The 18,329-nt window shown below is 36.6% G+C and overlaps 1 protein-coding gene across 4 annotated transcripts in view; it reads left to right on the forward strand.

Annotated features, from left to right (window-relative positions):
* The window catches only part of NAA35 (N-alpha-acetyltransferase 35, NatC auxiliary subunit), a 96,626-nt gene that overhangs the window by 76,501 nt on the left and 1,796 nt on the right, over positions 1 to 18,329 (forward strand). For all 4 annotated transcript variants that reach the window (XM_030294487.2, XM_030294489.2, XM_030294490.1 and 1 more), the window contains exons 15-21: positions 6,667 to 6,733; positions 8,599 to 8,697; positions 9,511 to 9,689; positions 12,648 to 12,784; positions 13,649 to 13,716; positions 14,659 to 14,799; positions 15,183 to 15,305. In XM_030294487.2, the coding sequence (XP_030150347.1) occupies positions 6,667 to 6,733; positions 8,599 to 8,697; positions 9,511 to 9,689; positions 12,648 to 12,784; positions 13,649 to 13,716; positions 14,659 to 14,799; positions 15,183 to 15,305 (814 nt within the window). The remainder of the gene's footprint in view (positions 1 to 6,666; positions 6,734 to 8,598; positions 8,698 to 9,510; positions 9,690 to 12,647; positions 12,785 to 13,648; positions 13,717 to 14,658; positions 14,800 to 15,182; positions 15,306 to 18,329) is intronic.

The raw sequence follows: 18,329 nt of genomic DNA on the forward strand, positions 1-18,329 counted from the left end.
TTCACTGTGCTTATGTGCTGTATATATACACTACATAATTCTTCATTGTGTTCATTTTTTATTTCTCTCTCGTCCTCCCCCCACTCCCGTTAGAATATGAACTCTACAAGGTCAGGGCAGGTCGTTTTGGCTCTTTGTTCACTAATGTATCACAGGTGCAAGAACACTGTCTAGCACACAGCACATGATGAATCTTTGTTGAATGAGTGAATAAATAAATGGCAGTTGGATGGTTAAGATAGTTTGGGACTTACGAGTTTTGAATGCTTTGGTAAAATTTGGTCTTTATGGTCAGTGAGGAAGTGCTCAGGTTTTTAGGAGGAAATTAGCATAGGATAGTATGTATTTTTTTATGGTGCGTAGTTTTTAATAGGAAACAAACTGGTAGTGATAAAGGAGGCAAAGTGTTGAGGTAGGCTAATTCGGTACTACAGGCAAGAAATGATAAAGGATTAAACTCTGGGATTATAAAGAAGACAGACCTGAGGAACATTTCAGAGGTGAAATTAATAGGCCTTGACAACTGATTCAGCAGGGGAAGGAAAGGAATAAGAAGGTAAATAAGTTGCTTTAAAAAAAAAAAAGAAACCAGAAGCTGGTTGTTTATATTATTATATAATATTATGTTTATATTATATAAATATATGGTCGTGTTTGAAGTTTAGACAGTGCATAAAATGTGAAAAATAATAAAAATCCCCTGAAGTCTTAGCCTTGAGGTAACATTTTGATGACCATCACTATAGATCTCTTAGATCCCTTAGATCTGTGCTACATAGATGTATGATACACATTTGACTTTATGTAAATGGGATCATGTTAAGCTGTTTTTATCATGAACTTTTAATTACTTTTTGTGGATTGCTTTCTTAAAATTTTTTTTTTTTAAATTCTTTTTTTTCCCCCAGTCAAAGGTACATCATTAATTTGTGTTTCAAATGATCTGATGTAGATCCAATTAATTCTTTATAATGGTTGCCAAATATATCATAATGTGAATGTATTCTGTGCATTGGGGTTTACTGGATGGGGTCATGTGTACTTATAATAGATATTACCAGATTGCATTCTAAAAGATTGTAACAATTTGTATTTCTGTTAGCAGTATATGAGAGTGCACATTCCCTAACTCCTTTTAATTTTTTCCAGTGTGTTTAGCAGGAAACAATATCTCATTGTTACTTTAATTTGAGGATTTAATACAATATTTATTGAACATTTAGAAATACTTTTCTATGAATTGTTTATATCCTTTGCCCATTAACTTTTAAGTGGTTTACTTTTTTGGAAAATTTATATGAGCTGTTTGTACATTATGAGTATCTAATATACATTGTTAAACAATAGTATCTATCATACAGTATATAGCTCCTCATAGTATACAAGTCCTGACTAAATTATCTTTCAACTCCTTCATTTGTGATAGGCATTGCAGATTTTTTTTCCTTAAGTTTTCTTTTGCATCACAATTTTTGCCTTCTGTGTGGTAGTTTTTGCTACTAAATTTTATCCAATATTTTAGGTTTCTTGTTGGAGGTAAATCGCCCCAGCACATAGGTTGTACCTTTAGTCACTTCCAAAGATTTTTGTTCAAGGTTTTGTCCAAAGATTTTTATTCTTGTGCATTTAAGATTAAGTGGTGTGAAGATAGAAGTTCAACCTGATTTTCCTTCTAGGTAGTCTGTTGGGTGAACATCACTTACAATATAAACCATCATTTCCCACTGGATTAAAAGAAGACCACCTTTATTTTACTTGGAAATCCTTTATGTATTGAAATTTTTTTCCAGTTCCAGTGATAGTGTTTTCTTTTTGTTTTGTTTTTGATGATTCTTATATTTGTGGCTTTGTCTTAAGTTTTAATATCTTGTTAAGACATGTCCTCTGGCTACATTCTTTTTCAGGATTTTGTTGGCCCTTCTCTGGTTAACCCTTTATTGGGCGTGTGGTTTGCAAATATTTTCTCCCATTCTGTAGGTTGCTTTTTCATTTTGTTGATTGTTTGCTGAGCAGAAGCTTTTCAGTTTGACGTAATCCCGCTGCTTATTTTTGCTTTTGTTGCCTTTGCTTTTGGTGCAAAACCAAAAAATCTTGATCCCCTATGTTTTCTTCTAATACACCAGAAACTTCAGATCTTACATACAAAAGTGGGTCTTTAATCCATTTTTATTTGATTCTTGTGTATGGTGTGAGGGTCCAATGTCATTTCTTTTACATGTGGCTGTCCAGTTTTCCCAGTATTACTTATTGAAGAGTCTGTCTTTTCCCCATTGTATATTCTTGGCTTCTTTGTCAAAAGTTAATTGACCATATATGTATGCTTTTTTTTTCCCCTAGGCTCTCTATTCTGTTTTATTGATCTATGTGTCTGTTTTTATGCCAATAATATTCTGTTTTGAATACTGTCACTTTGGTAGTATAGTTTGAAATCTGGGAGTGTGATGCCTCCAGCTTTTTTGTTCTTTCTCAAGATTGCTTTGTTTTCAGAGTTTGGGGTCCCATATAAATTCTGGGGTTGTTTTCTCTATATCTGTGAAACATGCTATTTGAATTTCAGTAAGGATCGACTCTAACAATATTCTTCAAGTCCAAAAGCACAGAATATCTTTCTATTTATTCGTGTCTTCAGTTTCTTTCATGAGTGTCTTACAGTTTTCAAAAGTGTATTGATCTTTCCCCTCCTTGGTTAAATGTATTCCTAAGTACTTTATTGTTTTTGGTGCTCTTATACATGGGATTACTTTCTTAATTTCTCTGATAGTTTATTGTCAGTGTATAGAAATACAGCAGATTTTTGTATATTGATTTTTTATACCCTGCAACTTTACTCAGTTAAGTAGTCCAACAGTTTTTTGATGGAATTTTTAGGTTTTCTACATAATATGTCGTCTGCAAACAGACACTTAAAAATTATTTTAAAATTTGTAATTAAATACATCCAGTATTCAGATTTGTATAAGTGACATACACTACCATCCATTTAAACAATATTTTTCTTTGGTTTTTATATATTCACCTTTTGGAGAATTGATAAAATTTGATAAATACTTAATGCATATTTATATGAATTTATAAATTTTATCAGTTCCCTTATGTAATAAATATAATAAATTAGTACTTGCTGTTGCCAGGCCAGAACCTTTTTGGGTTCTAGGGAAGAGAAGAACACACCTGCTAACAAGGCACCTCGCATCCAGTGGGAGAAACTGAACAGTAGACAAGTACATAATGTGAGTTTGTAGAAAGATAAAGGGGATAGATAGTTCTCTTAGGGCATAGTTATAGAAAGCATGTGGTGAAACGTGAGTGAACTGAGGTAGTGAGCTGTGCAGAATCAGGGTCGGGCTTCCGACAGCAACATCATGTCCTAGAGTAGAGCTGAGCTTGAATATCAAGGAGCAGCTAATTTTCACGAATTAAATTATTAGAAATACATCTAGATCAGCAGTTCTTAAGCTTTTTTGTCTTGGGACCCCTTTACATTCTTAAAAGTTATTAAAGACCCAGGTAGCTTTTGTTTATATGGGTCATGTGTATTGCTACCTACTGTTTTAGGAATTAAAACAATACTTTAAAAATATTTATTAATTTTTTTAAATAGGAAACCCATTACATTAATCGAAACATTTTTGTGGAAGACAACCATGTTTTTAAGAAAAATTAGTGATAAAAGTGGCAGTTTTACATTTTTGTAGATCTGTTTTCTGTCTGTCCTAATAGAAGATAGCTGAATCATTTTGACCTGCTTCTGCTTTCAGTCTGTTAACGCATGCCATGTAGACTCCGGAAACACTTACCGTACACTTGTGAGAGAAGGAATACCAAAGGCGAATAACATCCTAATGTTATTGTGAGAATGGTTTTGACCTTGTCTCCTAGAAAGCATCCCAAAGTCACCACCCCCACCGGGGGAACCTGGGCCACATTCTGAGAGCTGCTGGCTGCCATTTCAAATCCAACTCCCCGCACCCCTCCCTCCCCAACACTCCAGCCAGTCCTTTCCTCCACCTCTGGTCCTAGAGGTGTCCACTGTGCACTACAGTTTGTGTCTCTTATGAATGCTTATACACTTCACCCAAATATGTGTCCAGAAATAATACATCCATTTATTTTATATGTTTTTAGACTTCACATAAATGTCACACTGTATATATCCTTTTGCAACATGATTTTTTCATTCAACATTAGGGTTTTGAAATCAACAGGTTTGATACTTCGTTCATTGAAATCCACCCTTGGGATATGTTGCAGTTTGTTTTGCTGTTTCTCTATAAATGGACATTTAAGTTCTTTCTAATTTATTACTATTGAAAACAGTGCTGTAGTGAACTTCTCTGAGTATGTCTCCTTGTGCACATAGGCTGTCTATACTTAGAACTGGAATTAATTGCTGATCGTAGGGTATGTGCATCTTCAACTTCACTAGTTTTGCCAAATGGCTTTACAAAATAATTTAACCAATTTGTATTCCAGACAACAGGGTATAAGAATTCCAGTTTTCTTAGACTTTGTGCTTTGTCATAATCAGACTCTTCAGTTTTTGACAATCTGATATGTGTGAAATAGTGTCTGTGTCTGATTTGCATCTTTCCCTTTTCTATTTAACAGTCTCCTTTAGCACTTTTATTATTACTTATTTAGGGTTAGTTACAGTTCAACCTTCATTGTTCGAAGATTGCATATTTGCAGATCTTGCTTACTTGCTAAGATATATTTGTAACCTTCAAATCATTGCTCTGCTCTCGCTGAATTCATGGACATGGGCAGAGCAGCAAAAAAAAAAAAAAAAAAGAGTCTCCCGGTACTGAATAAGGAAACTCTCTACCTTCTTTTTCAGTTCTTATACCGTGAACAGCTCCATTAGGTGCCATGTTCTTCACATTTTTGTGCTTTTTGTTGGTGATTTCATAGTTTCAAATGACCTCCATCTGTAATGATACGCTGTCTAGTGTCCCTTAGCACAAGAAGGCTGTGGCATGCCTTTCAGAGAGAATATGTATGTTAGATAAGCTTCACTCAGCCATGAGTTTGGTAATGAATTGGCAATATACATCACATAAAGCATCTTTAAACACATAATGCAAGGTCATGTAGTGATCATGAAGTTGATCAGTTGATGAAGATGGTGTCACCAGTGGCTGGCAGGAACCTAACCCAGTATTTTACCCTAGCGGCAATGTTGCCGTATTCTCTAATTCAGTGTCTGCAGCAGCTTTAAAGAATAGAACTATCATGAGCACCGGGAATTGACTGTATATATGACAGAGTTCATTGCATGATAATATGTAAATGTTATTCCACTGTTTTAGAATTCCAGTGTTAAAGATAAGAAATGTGATCCTGATCTAATTCTTTTTTTCCTTTGTTAAGTGATTGGACACTTTCTTCTGGAAGATTGTAAAGTTTCTGGGTTTTGTTTGGCTTGGTTGGTTGGTTGGTTGGTTGGTTGGTTGGTTGGTTGGTTTTTCTGGAATTTAAGAGTTTTACCAGAATGTACGTGTCTGATTTTCAGCAACACCTGTCGGGAACTCAGTCCTTAAAGCCTCAAGTCTTCCAGTCAGTAATTTTCCTTTATTTATCTCTTGTCATTTTTGCTGTGATGTGAGAAAGTTCTTCCTTGACCTTCCTTGACCTTCCTTGACCTGCTACAAGTGAGCATCTTTTCATCTGTTGAATTTTTAAATTTGAAAATCCTAATTTTGGGATCCAGAAAGTCTTTTTTTTTTTTTTTTTTTCCTCCTTTAAGAGCTTTATTTTAATCACCTTAAGTAACTTTCTTACTTTGGAGTTAAAGATCTAGCAGACCTTCTAGCACTTCTCTTTTGCCACCACCTATTCCTGGTGTTCTGCCTCCTCTTTCTCATGGCTGCTGCGTGCACTGTCATTTTCCATTGCATGATTGTGGCTCTATTGATCTTTGAGGCTCTGGTCAGATTGTTCAGTTATGGCAAATACTTAGAAGTAGTGAGTTGTCTGCTCCTGTCAGTGTGCCAGGGAAAAGTCTTTGCTTTTTTCCCATATTCTTAAGTGCAAAGGCCACTGACCTCAGGGATAGAAACAAAAATAATCTTCCCATCTATTCAGCCCCCGAATTGGCTGAATTGGCTCCTCTAGAGCCAGGCAGGTAGCAGACCCTCCCAGACTGCTCAGGAAGGCTTTAGTCACTTGAATAACTGAGACAAGGAGCACCAGAAAGGAAATCACTTGATGAGGATAGAGGATGAGCTGCCAGAAATGTATAAGTGAGGATTTTGGCCAGTGGTTGGAAATGTGGATACATCTTTAAAAAATTAGGATTCTGTATAGCATTTTCTTTGTAATTATTATTATGGGTATAATCTATGAGGGTGTTAGTTGTAGAAAAATAAATAACATTGTAGTAGGGCCATGAAAAAGTAGAACTTTGGAATTTTTCTTCTCTCCTTGTTAATTTGATCTTGTTGGATCCAACTCTGTCCAAGTATAGAACTGGAAGAATTGGAAATGTACATTTGTTGTGCGAATAACACAATAATAGTGAAATATTTCTTAATCTAATGCTAACAGTGTTTAATTTAGTAAGGTATTTGGTTCCATTTTCTCTTTTTTCCACAATTTTGGTCTGTTGGTATCCCTGCTGCTTTTTGTAGGCCAAATAGTTTGATTTTAATGAGCATTATCTTACAGGTGCTGCCTATATAATAATCACCAGGCTAAGGACTGTATTGACTCCTTTGTTACTCACTGTGTTCGGGTAAGAACTGCAGTTTGGATCGTTGTGACGGATACTTTAAAAATTGTGGGGAGTGGGGTGCCTGGGTGGCTCAGTCGGTTAAGTGGTTGTTGGTTTCGACTCAGGTCGTGATCTCATGGTTTATGAGATCAAGCCCTATATCAAGATGCCTGCTTGAGATTCCCTCTCTCCCTCTTTCTGCCCCTTTCCCGCTCACACACAGGCACTCTCAAATAAAATTTTAAAAAATAAAATAAAAATAAAAATTGTGGGGTGTAATTCCTTCAGTCACATTCATTTGTGTTACTTTTTTCATCCAACAGTTCTTAGTCATTTTCCCTGAAAAAATGAAAAATTTCTGTCTGTTCTTGCACTTGAGTAGATAGCTTTCTAATGTGGAGTCTTCCTGGCAGGTCGTTAAATACTGAGGCACCTTTGATGTCCTCTCACTTTAACCCCCAGGGACCACACAAGCAGAATTAAGTTATGACCCCATCTGGGAAAACAGAAGTTGTTAAAATTTTTTGTAAATGTGCACAAAAACTATTTTGGACCATATGAACAAGGAATGTTTGTACCAGCCCCAGATACTTCTCTTTGTGCTACCTTAATGAACAGGATTATAGTAAAATTAAAATTACTACTTGAGATGGGAGCACAAATTTTTTTCAAATATAGGGTAATTAGGAAAAAATATAAATCTTGTAGTGGATTAAATTAATCGTAAATCATTCTAATTTAATTATATAAACATTTCTTTTGGAGAACTGAAACAGTTTGGGAGGCCTAATTCCAGTTACTAAAATATAGCAAGGCACCTTGGGAGGGTGAAAGGAGGAGAACTAAAAGGCCAGATCTCATCTGTATCATTAACATTTTATCATTGTCAGGAAGATCACTTCACTTTTCTATAAATTCCCCTGTCTTTAAGAAGTGAGGTATTAATACTGCCCCTGTACCTCATACATAGGCTAGTTATTGATCAAGTGAGATAATATCTATCAAACTGTACAAATTTAAAACAATTCTATTTGAAGGATCTTCTGATTCGCATTTCTTAAATCAGAGCATCTTACCATTCGTGCATATTGTCTGATTAGTGAAGTGTTAACAATATTTTAGGATATAGAATAGGAATTGAAGAACCTTAGGGTTTATAGAGAACAGTTGACCCTTGAACAACACGGGTTTCAACTTTGCAGGTGCACTCGTGCAGATTTTCTTCAATACGGTACTATAAATATAAATGTACTTTCTTAAGATTTTCTTTATAACAATTCCTTTTCTTTAGCTTACTTCATTGTGAGAATACAGCATATAATGCATATAACATACAAAATAGGAGTTAACTGACTGTTGATGTTATCAGTAAGTCTTCCAGTCAACAGTTGGCTATTAGTAGTAGTTAAGTTTTGGGGGAGTCAAAAGTTATATGTGGATTTTCAACTCTGCAAGATATAAGTGCCCCTAACCCATGTGTTGTTCAGAGGTCAGCTGTATCAGCCATTACTTAAGCCTTATAATTATTCTGGTATATTTAAAGTAGCACAGAAGTGTTACCCTTGAACATTGGCTTATGGCTTGAGATCCTCAGAAGAGGAAACTATTCTCTTGGAATTGTGGGAAGATATCTAAAGATTGAAGTAACATATTTTTGCCATATGAAAACAGGTTTCATTAATAGCCACTTTCTTCTGGCTCTTGATAAAATCTTGTGTTAAGTTTCCTTAAAAAGAAATACCTATGTAAGAAATACGCATAGTCCTGATTCTTACCTCCACAGTATTTTTTTCCCCTTAAACTAGATTTTGAAAACTTAGAATGTTAATTTTCTTTAGTGTCAAGAAATTTCACATTGGCAGTTAACAAATCGTATGTATTTGCAGCCATTCTGTAGTCTTATTCAGATCCATGGACATAATCGGGCTCGACAGAGAGATAAGCTTGGTCATATTCTTGAGGAATTTGCTACCTTGCAGGATGAGGTAAGAACCAACAAGTTGCTCTCCCTTCTAAAATTAAGCAGTTCATTTACCTTGATCAGATTTTTAAAAACAGTTCTTTGGAACAACGTTTTAACTATTTAAGTTTTTAGCATGATTAATTTACTTTTAACTTAAAATGTAACATTTCCATATATCAAAGAAAGAGTTTACAAAAAGAGAACAATAATCCAAACTGAGAAACCTCTTAAATTATTTCTTTGATAATCAGGATAAATTATAAAATATGTGTAGAACTATAGTTTTATAGCAAGTTCACATTCTAACAAAAATCTTAAGACAAACCATAAGAGACTCTTAAATACAGAGAACAAAATAAGGGTTGCTGGAGGGGAGGTGGTAGGGGGTTGGGTTAAATGGGTGATGGGCCTTAAGGAGGACACTTGTTGGGATGAGCACTGGGTGTTATATGTAAGTGATGAATCACTAAATTATATTACTAAAATTAAAAAAATAATAAATTGATTTATTATGTAGCTGTGGAAAAGAAAACCTTAATATTCCTGTCAGCAGCAATATTAATTGATAACATAATTAAAAGCCTAAAGTCAATATTTTGTATTTTTGTTTTATAAAATGTCTTTTTAGTTTAAGGAGCATTTAGGTAAACGTTATCCATTGTGAAATGGGAAGTTTAAATGTGAATGGAACTAAAAAATGTTTTGAAAGTATAAATTCTTTAGTGACAAGTTTTATATTTTCTGTCTAAATGCTATTTTTAGCTGTTTGTCCTTTTTTTTCATTCTTTCATTACCTTGAAACGAAAGTCCGTGTTATGACATTTTACTCTGATAGGCAGAGAAGGTTGATGCAGCCCTTCACACCATGCTGTTGAAACAGGAACCCCAAAGGCAACATTTGGCCTGTTTAGGTACCTGGGTCCTTTATCATAACCTGCGAATTATGATCCAGTATCTTCTGAGCGGCTTTGAATTGGAACTCTACAGCATGCACGAGTACTACTACATATATTGGTAAGAGAACAATTTGAGTTAAAATCGGTAGTGGGGAGCAAGTAGAGAAGATCTGAGAGAGCATCTGTAGAACAGAATATAGTTTCAGGGTACTTTTTCATTTAATGTGTTGTGGGACAATTGAAAAACCTCTGTTAGAAATTAGAGCCAGATCGTCTTGAACATCTTCAAGTGCTGTAACACCATACAAATGTTTTTTCCAGCCATTGAATGTTTGTTTCCAAATTAATAAAAGTGATTCCAAAGTAAATGGATTAATTGAAGAGCTTTTTTCTGTTTCTAGGGAGAAAAATCACACACATTTAGCTCTGACTTCAGTGACAATAGGTGCTAGCTGTGGAATGTACTTAACTGAATTGAAGTTCAAAATTTGAACCAGATCTTTCCTCTGAGAAGAAATGAAGATTATCATTGGGAGCCGTAACTGTTGCACACTGCCACCCTGGGGGTTTCTCTCAGCAGTTTTGAAGGAGTTCATAAGAGCTGTCCTCCTCAGCCAATAGTTCTTTGCTTTCACTTGAAGATGAAATAGAGAAACCTAGTCAGAGGATGCTTGGAAATACTTCAGGCACGGGAAAGCTGCCGTAGAAAGAAAATAAATTGAGAGCTAATGGATCTTTTTTTCAGTCTGGCCATGTATGGTGGTAAATAACCAGTGTTGCTTATCACAAACAGCTAAGTTTAGTATATCTTAATAAGGTTCATCTTTTTAACTCCTATTCGAATTATTTAACAGTAATTAAGATACTGTGTATTCCTTGGAGTCATCGCTATGAAGGAAGGAAAGTAATTCTTTTCCAAGCTGACATGGTTTTGTTATCATGGCTGCCAGGGCTCCTAACTTGGTTATGAAACTTGAATTTGAACATTGAACTAAAGTAATACGAGAATAATATTATTTGCTATATACCCTCTGACATTTATGTAGGTAACAACTAACTCTTACCAGCAGGTGTTAATATAGCTGCTTGGCATATGTTTTGTTACTAACTCACAGTAGACAAAGTATCCAAACCAGACATCTTGTGGGGGAACATGCTCAAGTTCCCTCTCTGAGGTTTGAGTCAGCTTTTGGGAAGCTTTTGTGCTCTTGATTTCTCAGAATAAAATTTATATGTATATGCTTTTTGGCACAAAGAATTGGGCTCTTAATTAGCAAATAAATGATAATCAGATAAACACTATTAGAAACGTATCTGCATATTTGAGCAGATTCGTTTCTTGTTAACGAAAAAAATTTTAGTTATGCCTATAAATACCCTTGTGGTCTACATTCATGTTAGTTTTAACTACTTTCAGTTTCAAAATTATACATTGGGCTCCAGCATTTTCACAAGATAAACATGTTACATTGTTCATGAATATCATCCCTAAAGCATGTGGGCCCTTTAAAAATCAGCAGTGGAAAACATTGATTCTTAAACTCTGGAGTGCATCATAGTCACTTCTCAGTCCATCGAGCTCCAGGTTTAGCAGGTCTGGGATAGGCCTCCATCATTTGCATTTCTCACTAGTTCTGGCGATACTTCTGCTGGTCCGGTGATCACAATTTGAGAACCACTGGTCTAGAGTACCATAGATATGATTGTGTATTAATTTTGATAATGCACTTAAAAGCTCACTGAGATGTCTGACATTTGACAAGAAAAGCATGACATGTGCCAAATTATCTCCTTCACTCATATATGCCCCTCGGGTTCGATATTTGGAAGGTAGAAGGCAGTATTCGTTCTCTATAGAAATCCTCTCGTTGAGTTAAGATACCCTCAGATTTTGTAGTGTATTGGGGGGGGGGGGATTCATTTGTATCCCGTGTATTTGCAGGGGGGGTGGAATTCATTTGTATCCTGTTAAAGGATACTCTAAATGCCTTTCTTAAATTCACTGTCAGCAATTATTTTCATATGAAATTGTATGCTTTTTTTTTTTTAATCAAACGAAAATATGTTTCCCAGTTTGCCGTTGCTACCAGGAAGCATAGCATTCAGTTTAACTTACAGTACCTAAATCATTCCAGGTGTTTGGAGTTTTTTTGGTTTTTTGGTTTTTTGCCAGTTCATACTGTTTTGATTTATCAAATGTGTGGGTTTTGTTTGGCTACAACAAAAAGGAATGTTGTTTATCCTAAGGTGTGTCTTCTGACTAGTTTTCGTTTTGCTTTAAAATATTTTTTTTTTTTGTAAATGTTTTAATATTGTAACCTGCCTTACAACTTTTGGGGGAATTTTGGAAATACGAATTAAATGCTCATCCTTGATCATAATAAAATTTCTTCTAAATCTTTGATTTTAGCTTAATGTAGTAGTGGTCCTTAATGTTTATTATGATTATGTTATAATCATAAATATTCATATCCTAGATTTGAACTGCTTTTCTGGCATAGGAGAATGTAATGTTGGTTAAACTTCTGAAAAGTTAGTATTGGGTGTACTGTTATCTGTTTCACATTTCATTTATTGATTAAGCTCAAGTAAATTATAAGCCTGAATGTTCTTAATTTTTTAGAATGCTTTGGTATATAATGCCTGCAGTTCAAATTTTTTTCAGTATTAATTGCTTTCTTTCACAATTAATGGGAAAATAAAATATTTACTTAATAGGTTGAAGGTGAAGTGTGTTCTGATATAGTTAGTAAAAAGGAAAAAACAGCTTAATGGGCATTCATTTGATTTACATACATCATTATCAAGAAATTCGTAAAATGCATATCCCTGTAGGAAATTAAACATTTTTAAGCATTGTCCAGCAACATATAAGTCTACAAGAAAGGAAAAGTTAACCATCTGTAATGCTAATTCCTTGTGAAATCTGTCAGTTATCTAATTGGATAATCCAGGGTTTGTTTGTTTTTTAAGATTTTTAAAGCAGTATTAAAAATATCTCTTTATTAAGAGATACATGTGATAAAGCTGTCTCGTGTAGACATCTTCCATTAACTCACATTTGGTACCCTTTAAGGTATCTCTCTGAATTCCTTTATGCATGGTTGATGTCCACGTTAAGTCGTGCTGATGGCTCCCAAATGGCAGAGGAAAGGATAATGGAAGAGCAGCAGAAAGGCCGGAGCAGTAAAAAAACAAAGAAAAAGAAGAAAGGTACTGTGGGCTATTTTTAAATTCAAGAAGTAACTAACGTTGGAGTGCACTTTAATTTCTACACATAAATAGATGGAGAGCCACCTGTGCCTTGTTATGGTTGAATTAGTCATTACACCTCAGTTCTCACCCATCTTCTCTTGAGCCAAGTATAAGATAGACACTGAGTCCCTACTGTTAGTGACATAAGCCTCCTTGGAGCCTTCCCTTGCTTTTCTTTTACTTCTTTGCTATTCCATGTGTTGGAGGGCCTTAGGACAAGATGACGTAGACATGTGGAGTGTGCAGGCAAGATAAATTAAGGCACAAGGCAGCAGGAGATCCTTGATCTTTTGACAGAAGGCTGACAGCTCAGGAGGGAAGTGGGTCCTGAGCTGTGCTGGTCCAGTGGCACAGAAAGATGACCATAGAGCGCGGTGGGCAACTGAGGAAGAAGAAATGTTTCTGGGGCACTGCCCTCAGGATCACTAGGGAAGGGTACAGATACTGCTCCAAATGTTAACAAAATATTACTTTGTATTTCATGAGGGTTTCAACAGCTTGGGTGGGTTATTAAATGACTATAGCCATGGGTTTCCATTTTAGAAGTTAAGTCTCTGTAATGGTGAATTCAAAAGAAACCCAAATTACTTCATACCAGAATTTTATGGTATTACTTATTTTAGGGAATATGACTTTTTAACCTTCCAGTTATATTTTATTATTTGTAGATTTTGTTCATAAAATTAAATTTAACCTGTAGGAAAAAACTGTGAATTTTTAATATTAGTAAACAAGGTGGAAGATTTTTTTTAAATTAGATTTTCTCCTGCAATAATGTGAGAGGAGGGGGAAAAGACTGGGTGATTTTCTTTTTAATTACAGTTCGCCCATTGAGCCGAGAGATCACAATGAGCCAGGCATATCAGAATATGTGCGCTGGAATGTTTAAAGTAAGTTGTCGCAAATGAAGTTCTTTTTGCTTTTCAACACATAGTTTAATTAAAATGGGCTTTCTTCTGTGATTCTTTCCAGATTCTGATTTCACCTTTGTGTTTATTAACCATCTGCTTGAAAATTACCTTTTGCCCAAGTCTAGTTTTCATTAATTTGTTTATCAAGTGTTTATCAAGTGTTTGATTATCAATTCGTTTGATTAACAGATGTTAATTTAACACCCTTGCTGTGTGTCACATATCTTCTACTGAGTACATTTAAGGATACTGAGTCTAATCAGAGGTGATCCTTGTCTCAAGTGTCTAGGTAATGACGGGTCAGGTGACATGTGTGACACAAGTAATAAGAGAAGGAAGAGTTTATTTCTGGTTCATGATCAGAAGAGGTTTCTTGGAAGAGAGAGGTTTGTATTTCTTTAGGAGCATATTAGGAAAAGGGTGAGCTCCACAGCTTAAGCAAAGCACTTTTAGGAGGTAGTACATACTAACTAACTCGTAAGTTGTGCTTGGCAATTCGAGAGATTATTTGCTGCAATTTATATTCAAATACATAAAACAGAGCACGGACTTGTGTTTGAAAAACAGGACCTGCGCTTTTCGTATTATATCCTACTTTTTTTCTTTAGAAGCTTTTATTTGAAGGTTTCAAAGCTACTGTGAAAGCGTAAGTCCTAGAAAAATAATGTGCATGTGGTACAGTTTCACTTGGAAAGGTAGTAATATATTAAACATTGGAACTTGACAGTTTTTTATATAATGATGGCATATTACATAATGAATACTGAAGCCAGTTTTTCTCTTCCTATTTCTGATTTCTGAGCCTTACAGTTGTTTTAGCCCTGTGTAAATAGCTGTTTCTTGTTTTCCATTCTGTATTAATAAGGATGTTCACTTTGTCATGTTGATATAATCTTTTTTCTCATTTTCTTTTCCCTTTAGACCATGGTAGCATTTGACATGGATGGCAAGGTACGAAAACCCAAGTTTGAACTTGATAGTGAACAAGTTCGATATGAGCACAGATTTGCTCCGTTCAACAGTGTGATGACACCACCACCGGTGCACTATCTGCAGTTCAAGGTGATTTGGCTCATGAAGCAACTGTAAAGCATTCTGTCTTAGACCTTAGGTCTTGTACTTAGCCATTGTGTTAAAATGGTCCAATCCAACCATTATTGGGCCAGTGACAAGGTGATAAAAGAGCAGTTTTAATTAGTGTGAAAATTACTTGGCTTTTTTTGGATGCACTCATCAAATTGAGAGTTACTTTAAGTATGAAGATCATATGGAGATTGAGAATTGAATATTACACAGGGAAAATAGGGACATATACCAAGTATTTGCGTTAGTGTCTCTATATAAATCATGAGTCAGTAAAGAATTCTTTAATTAAAAAAGGTATTTTAGAGTTTTTGGTATTAAACATGTTTGTTTTGAATAATATAGCATTTCCCCCTTTTTAGGAAATGTCTGACCTCAATAAATACAGCCCTCCTCCTCAGTCTCCAGAACTGTATGTTGCAGCTAGTAAGCACTTTCAGCAGGCAAAAATGATACTGGAAAATATCCCAAACCCAGACCACGAGGTAAGACTGCAGTCATAGTAATTCTAGAGGAAAAGCTTGGCAGGAAATATGTATCTTACTACTGGATGACAGTTTATAAAAATGAACCTTAACAGTATTAATAGTGAAGCCTGTCATGTTTTTGGCAAGGATTTTATTTTATTTTATTTTTTTTTTTAAATTTTTTTTTCAACGTTTATTTATTTTTGGGACAGAGAGAGACAGAGCATGAACGGGGGAGGGGCAGAGAGAGAGGGAGACACAGAATCGGAAACAGGCTCCAGGCTCTGAGCCATCAGCCCAGAGCCTGACACGGGGCTCGAACTCACGGACCGCGAGATCGTGACCTGGCTGAAGTCGGACGCTTAACCGACTGCGCCACCCAGGCGCCCCTTGGCAAGGATTTTAAATGGCTTTGCTTACCCTAGCCTTTTAAGACTTAAAATTTATGTGATGAAAGTAAATGCTCTTTTGTGCAAATTTAGAAATCAGTGCAAGGAGAAATTAAGACATAGAACCGTAAAATGAGTAGGAAGAACACAAATAAGATCCAAAATGATCCACAGTTCAGAAATGTTAACATATAAAATATTTATTTTAATGTGTAGTTTACTATATTGAAATATAATTATATAAATCTTAAAAATATTAAGAATGAGGAGCGCCTGGGTGGCTCAATCGGTGGCCATCTGACTTTGGTTTAGGTGATGATCTCACAGTTTGTAAGTTTGAGCCCCATGTCGGGCTCTCTGCTGTTAGCACGGAGCCCGCTTTGTATCCTCTGTACCCACCTCTCTCTCTGCCTCTCCCCCACTCATGCTCTCTCACTCTAATGATAAATACACTTAAAAAAAAATTTTTTTTTAATATGAAAAATGATCTAGTCATTTATCACAGGAAGTAAAAACCTTATTCCACTTGACCATTTAAAATGCTAGTTCGAACACTTTGAGATATCATCGTACAGACCTTAGAACTTGTAGAATACTAAAGTTGTGCGGTCTTGTTATTTTCACAGTTTGCTGTGTACCTAATCACATTGAAATGCATGTATTCCGTAAATGAGAATGCATTGCCTGTAATACTCAGACTGTTTTGGGGAGTGTGTCTTGGTACAGCTTCCATGAAAGAGAAGTTAATAGCAGTTCTCTGTTTAAAAACACAGATGCTTAGGCCAAGGAGTTCTGCTTCTTGGGGTTTATTTTTTCTGCATGAGCACGTGTGGGAAGTGAGTGCTTAATACACAACAGTATTCATTGCAGCAGGATTCTGATGGCAAAGAAAGGAAATTTCACTGTCCCTCAGTCGGGACTGTTAAATGAATTACGATACATCATATATTGCAATAAAAGGACAACAGAAGATCTTTATGTACTGTAATGGGATGTTTTTCAAGATACAAGAAGTTTAAAAAAAGCAAAGTAATAAACTGTGTATAGTATGCTGCCAACAAGTCTGTGTGTATGTGTGCAAGGATTATGGGGATATAATATATCTCCAGAAAGATACATAGGAGTTGATAACAGTGTTTGCTTCTTGGGAGGGGAACTGAGTGCCTTGGGAAACAAGGATAGGAGAGAGATGACTTTTTGTCGTGTATAACCATGCAATAAAAGAAAATACAAGGGGAGAGGAAGGTACCTATAATAGCATAGATTTATTTCAGTGGACTTCATTCATTTACTCAACAAATACTTGTCTACTATGTCCTCAGCCCTCTGGTAAAAAACTAGTAGGGGCCCCTGGATGGCTCAGCTGGTTAAGCGTCCAACTCTTGGTTTCCACTCAGGTCATGATCTCGTGGTTCTTGGGTTCAAGCCCCACATCAGGCTCTGTGCTGACAGTGCAGAGCCTGCTTGGGATTCTCTCTTCCCCCTCTCTCTGCCCTCCCCTGCACGTGCTGTCTCTCTCTCTCAAATAAACTTAAAAAAATTTTTTTTTAATAGTGAAAAAAAATAGACAAATCCCAGCCCTCCTGAGGGCAGTGGAGGCTAGTGTGTGGCAGACACCAAATAAATAATAGAGTATACTAGAAGATATTAAGTACTATGAAGAAAAATCAAGCTAGGAATGGGGATAGCAAATAGAAGTAGGGAGGTGGGAGGGGGATGAGGCATTTTTTAATTAAGATGGCCTGTGAGCAAATCTCAGAGGGAGGTGAGAAAGCAAGTCACAGGGCTACAGGAATGGAGCTCTGCGGGCAGAGGGATCTGCATGTGTACAGGTGCCTAGGCCACTGCTGGAGCGGGGTGAACAAGGGGGGCGCTGCTGGAGAGTTTTGAGCAGAGCAGTGACCAGAGCGGATTTTTGTTCTGAAGGATCACTCTGGCCCTGGTGCTGCAAATAGACTGTGGTAGGGGCAGAGGTGGAAGCAGAGGAGCCAGTTGGCAGGCCACAGCAGTAATCTGGTGAGAGATGGTGGGGACGGTGGAGGTCATCAGAAGTGACTGCATTCTCTGAGTATGCCAAGGTCAAGATGGATCGGATGTGGGTGAGGAAAAGAAGAGTTAAGGAGGACATCAGGGTTTGGGCCTGAGCCCCTGCATGGATGGAGCCAGTGGGGAGGGCTGCGGGTAGAGCAGAACAGGTGGGAGCCAGGGCTGGGAAGTCAGGAGCTCAGGTTGGGAGGTGCCCGTTAAATGGCCAGACGGAGCTGTCATCTCGACAGGTGGGTGTGTGATGAGGCTGAGGAGAAGCCATTCCAGACCTGCAGTGAGGGGTGTTTCTGGAGAGAGGTCAGCAAGGAGCAGTGGGAACATTTTTCCTCAAACTGCACACTACTCCCTTTTAAGAGGAATACAGCATTCCTGTCCTCTGCTGTTCATGTCTAGGTGAAGGCTCTTGAGCGAGTAGTAGTCAGGAGTGACTGTAAACACAGGACACTGCCTCCCTGCCGGGTGTGGTTCCCAGCTCACGATAAGTATTAGCTCATTTAGTAACCCTCCCAGCATGTCTGCAGGATGAGTCACATTATTGCCCCCATGTTTATAGATGAAGAAACTGAGGAACAAAGAGGCTAGAGAACTCAAAGGTTTCATAGCTAGT

The sequence above is a fragment of the Lynx canadensis genome, chromosome D4, assembly GCF_007474595.2.
Source record: "Lynx canadensis isolate LIC74 chromosome D4, mLynCan4.pri.v2, whole genome shotgun sequence".
Lineage (NCBI taxonomy): Eukaryota > Metazoa > Chordata > Mammalia > Carnivora > Felidae > Lynx > Lynx canadensis.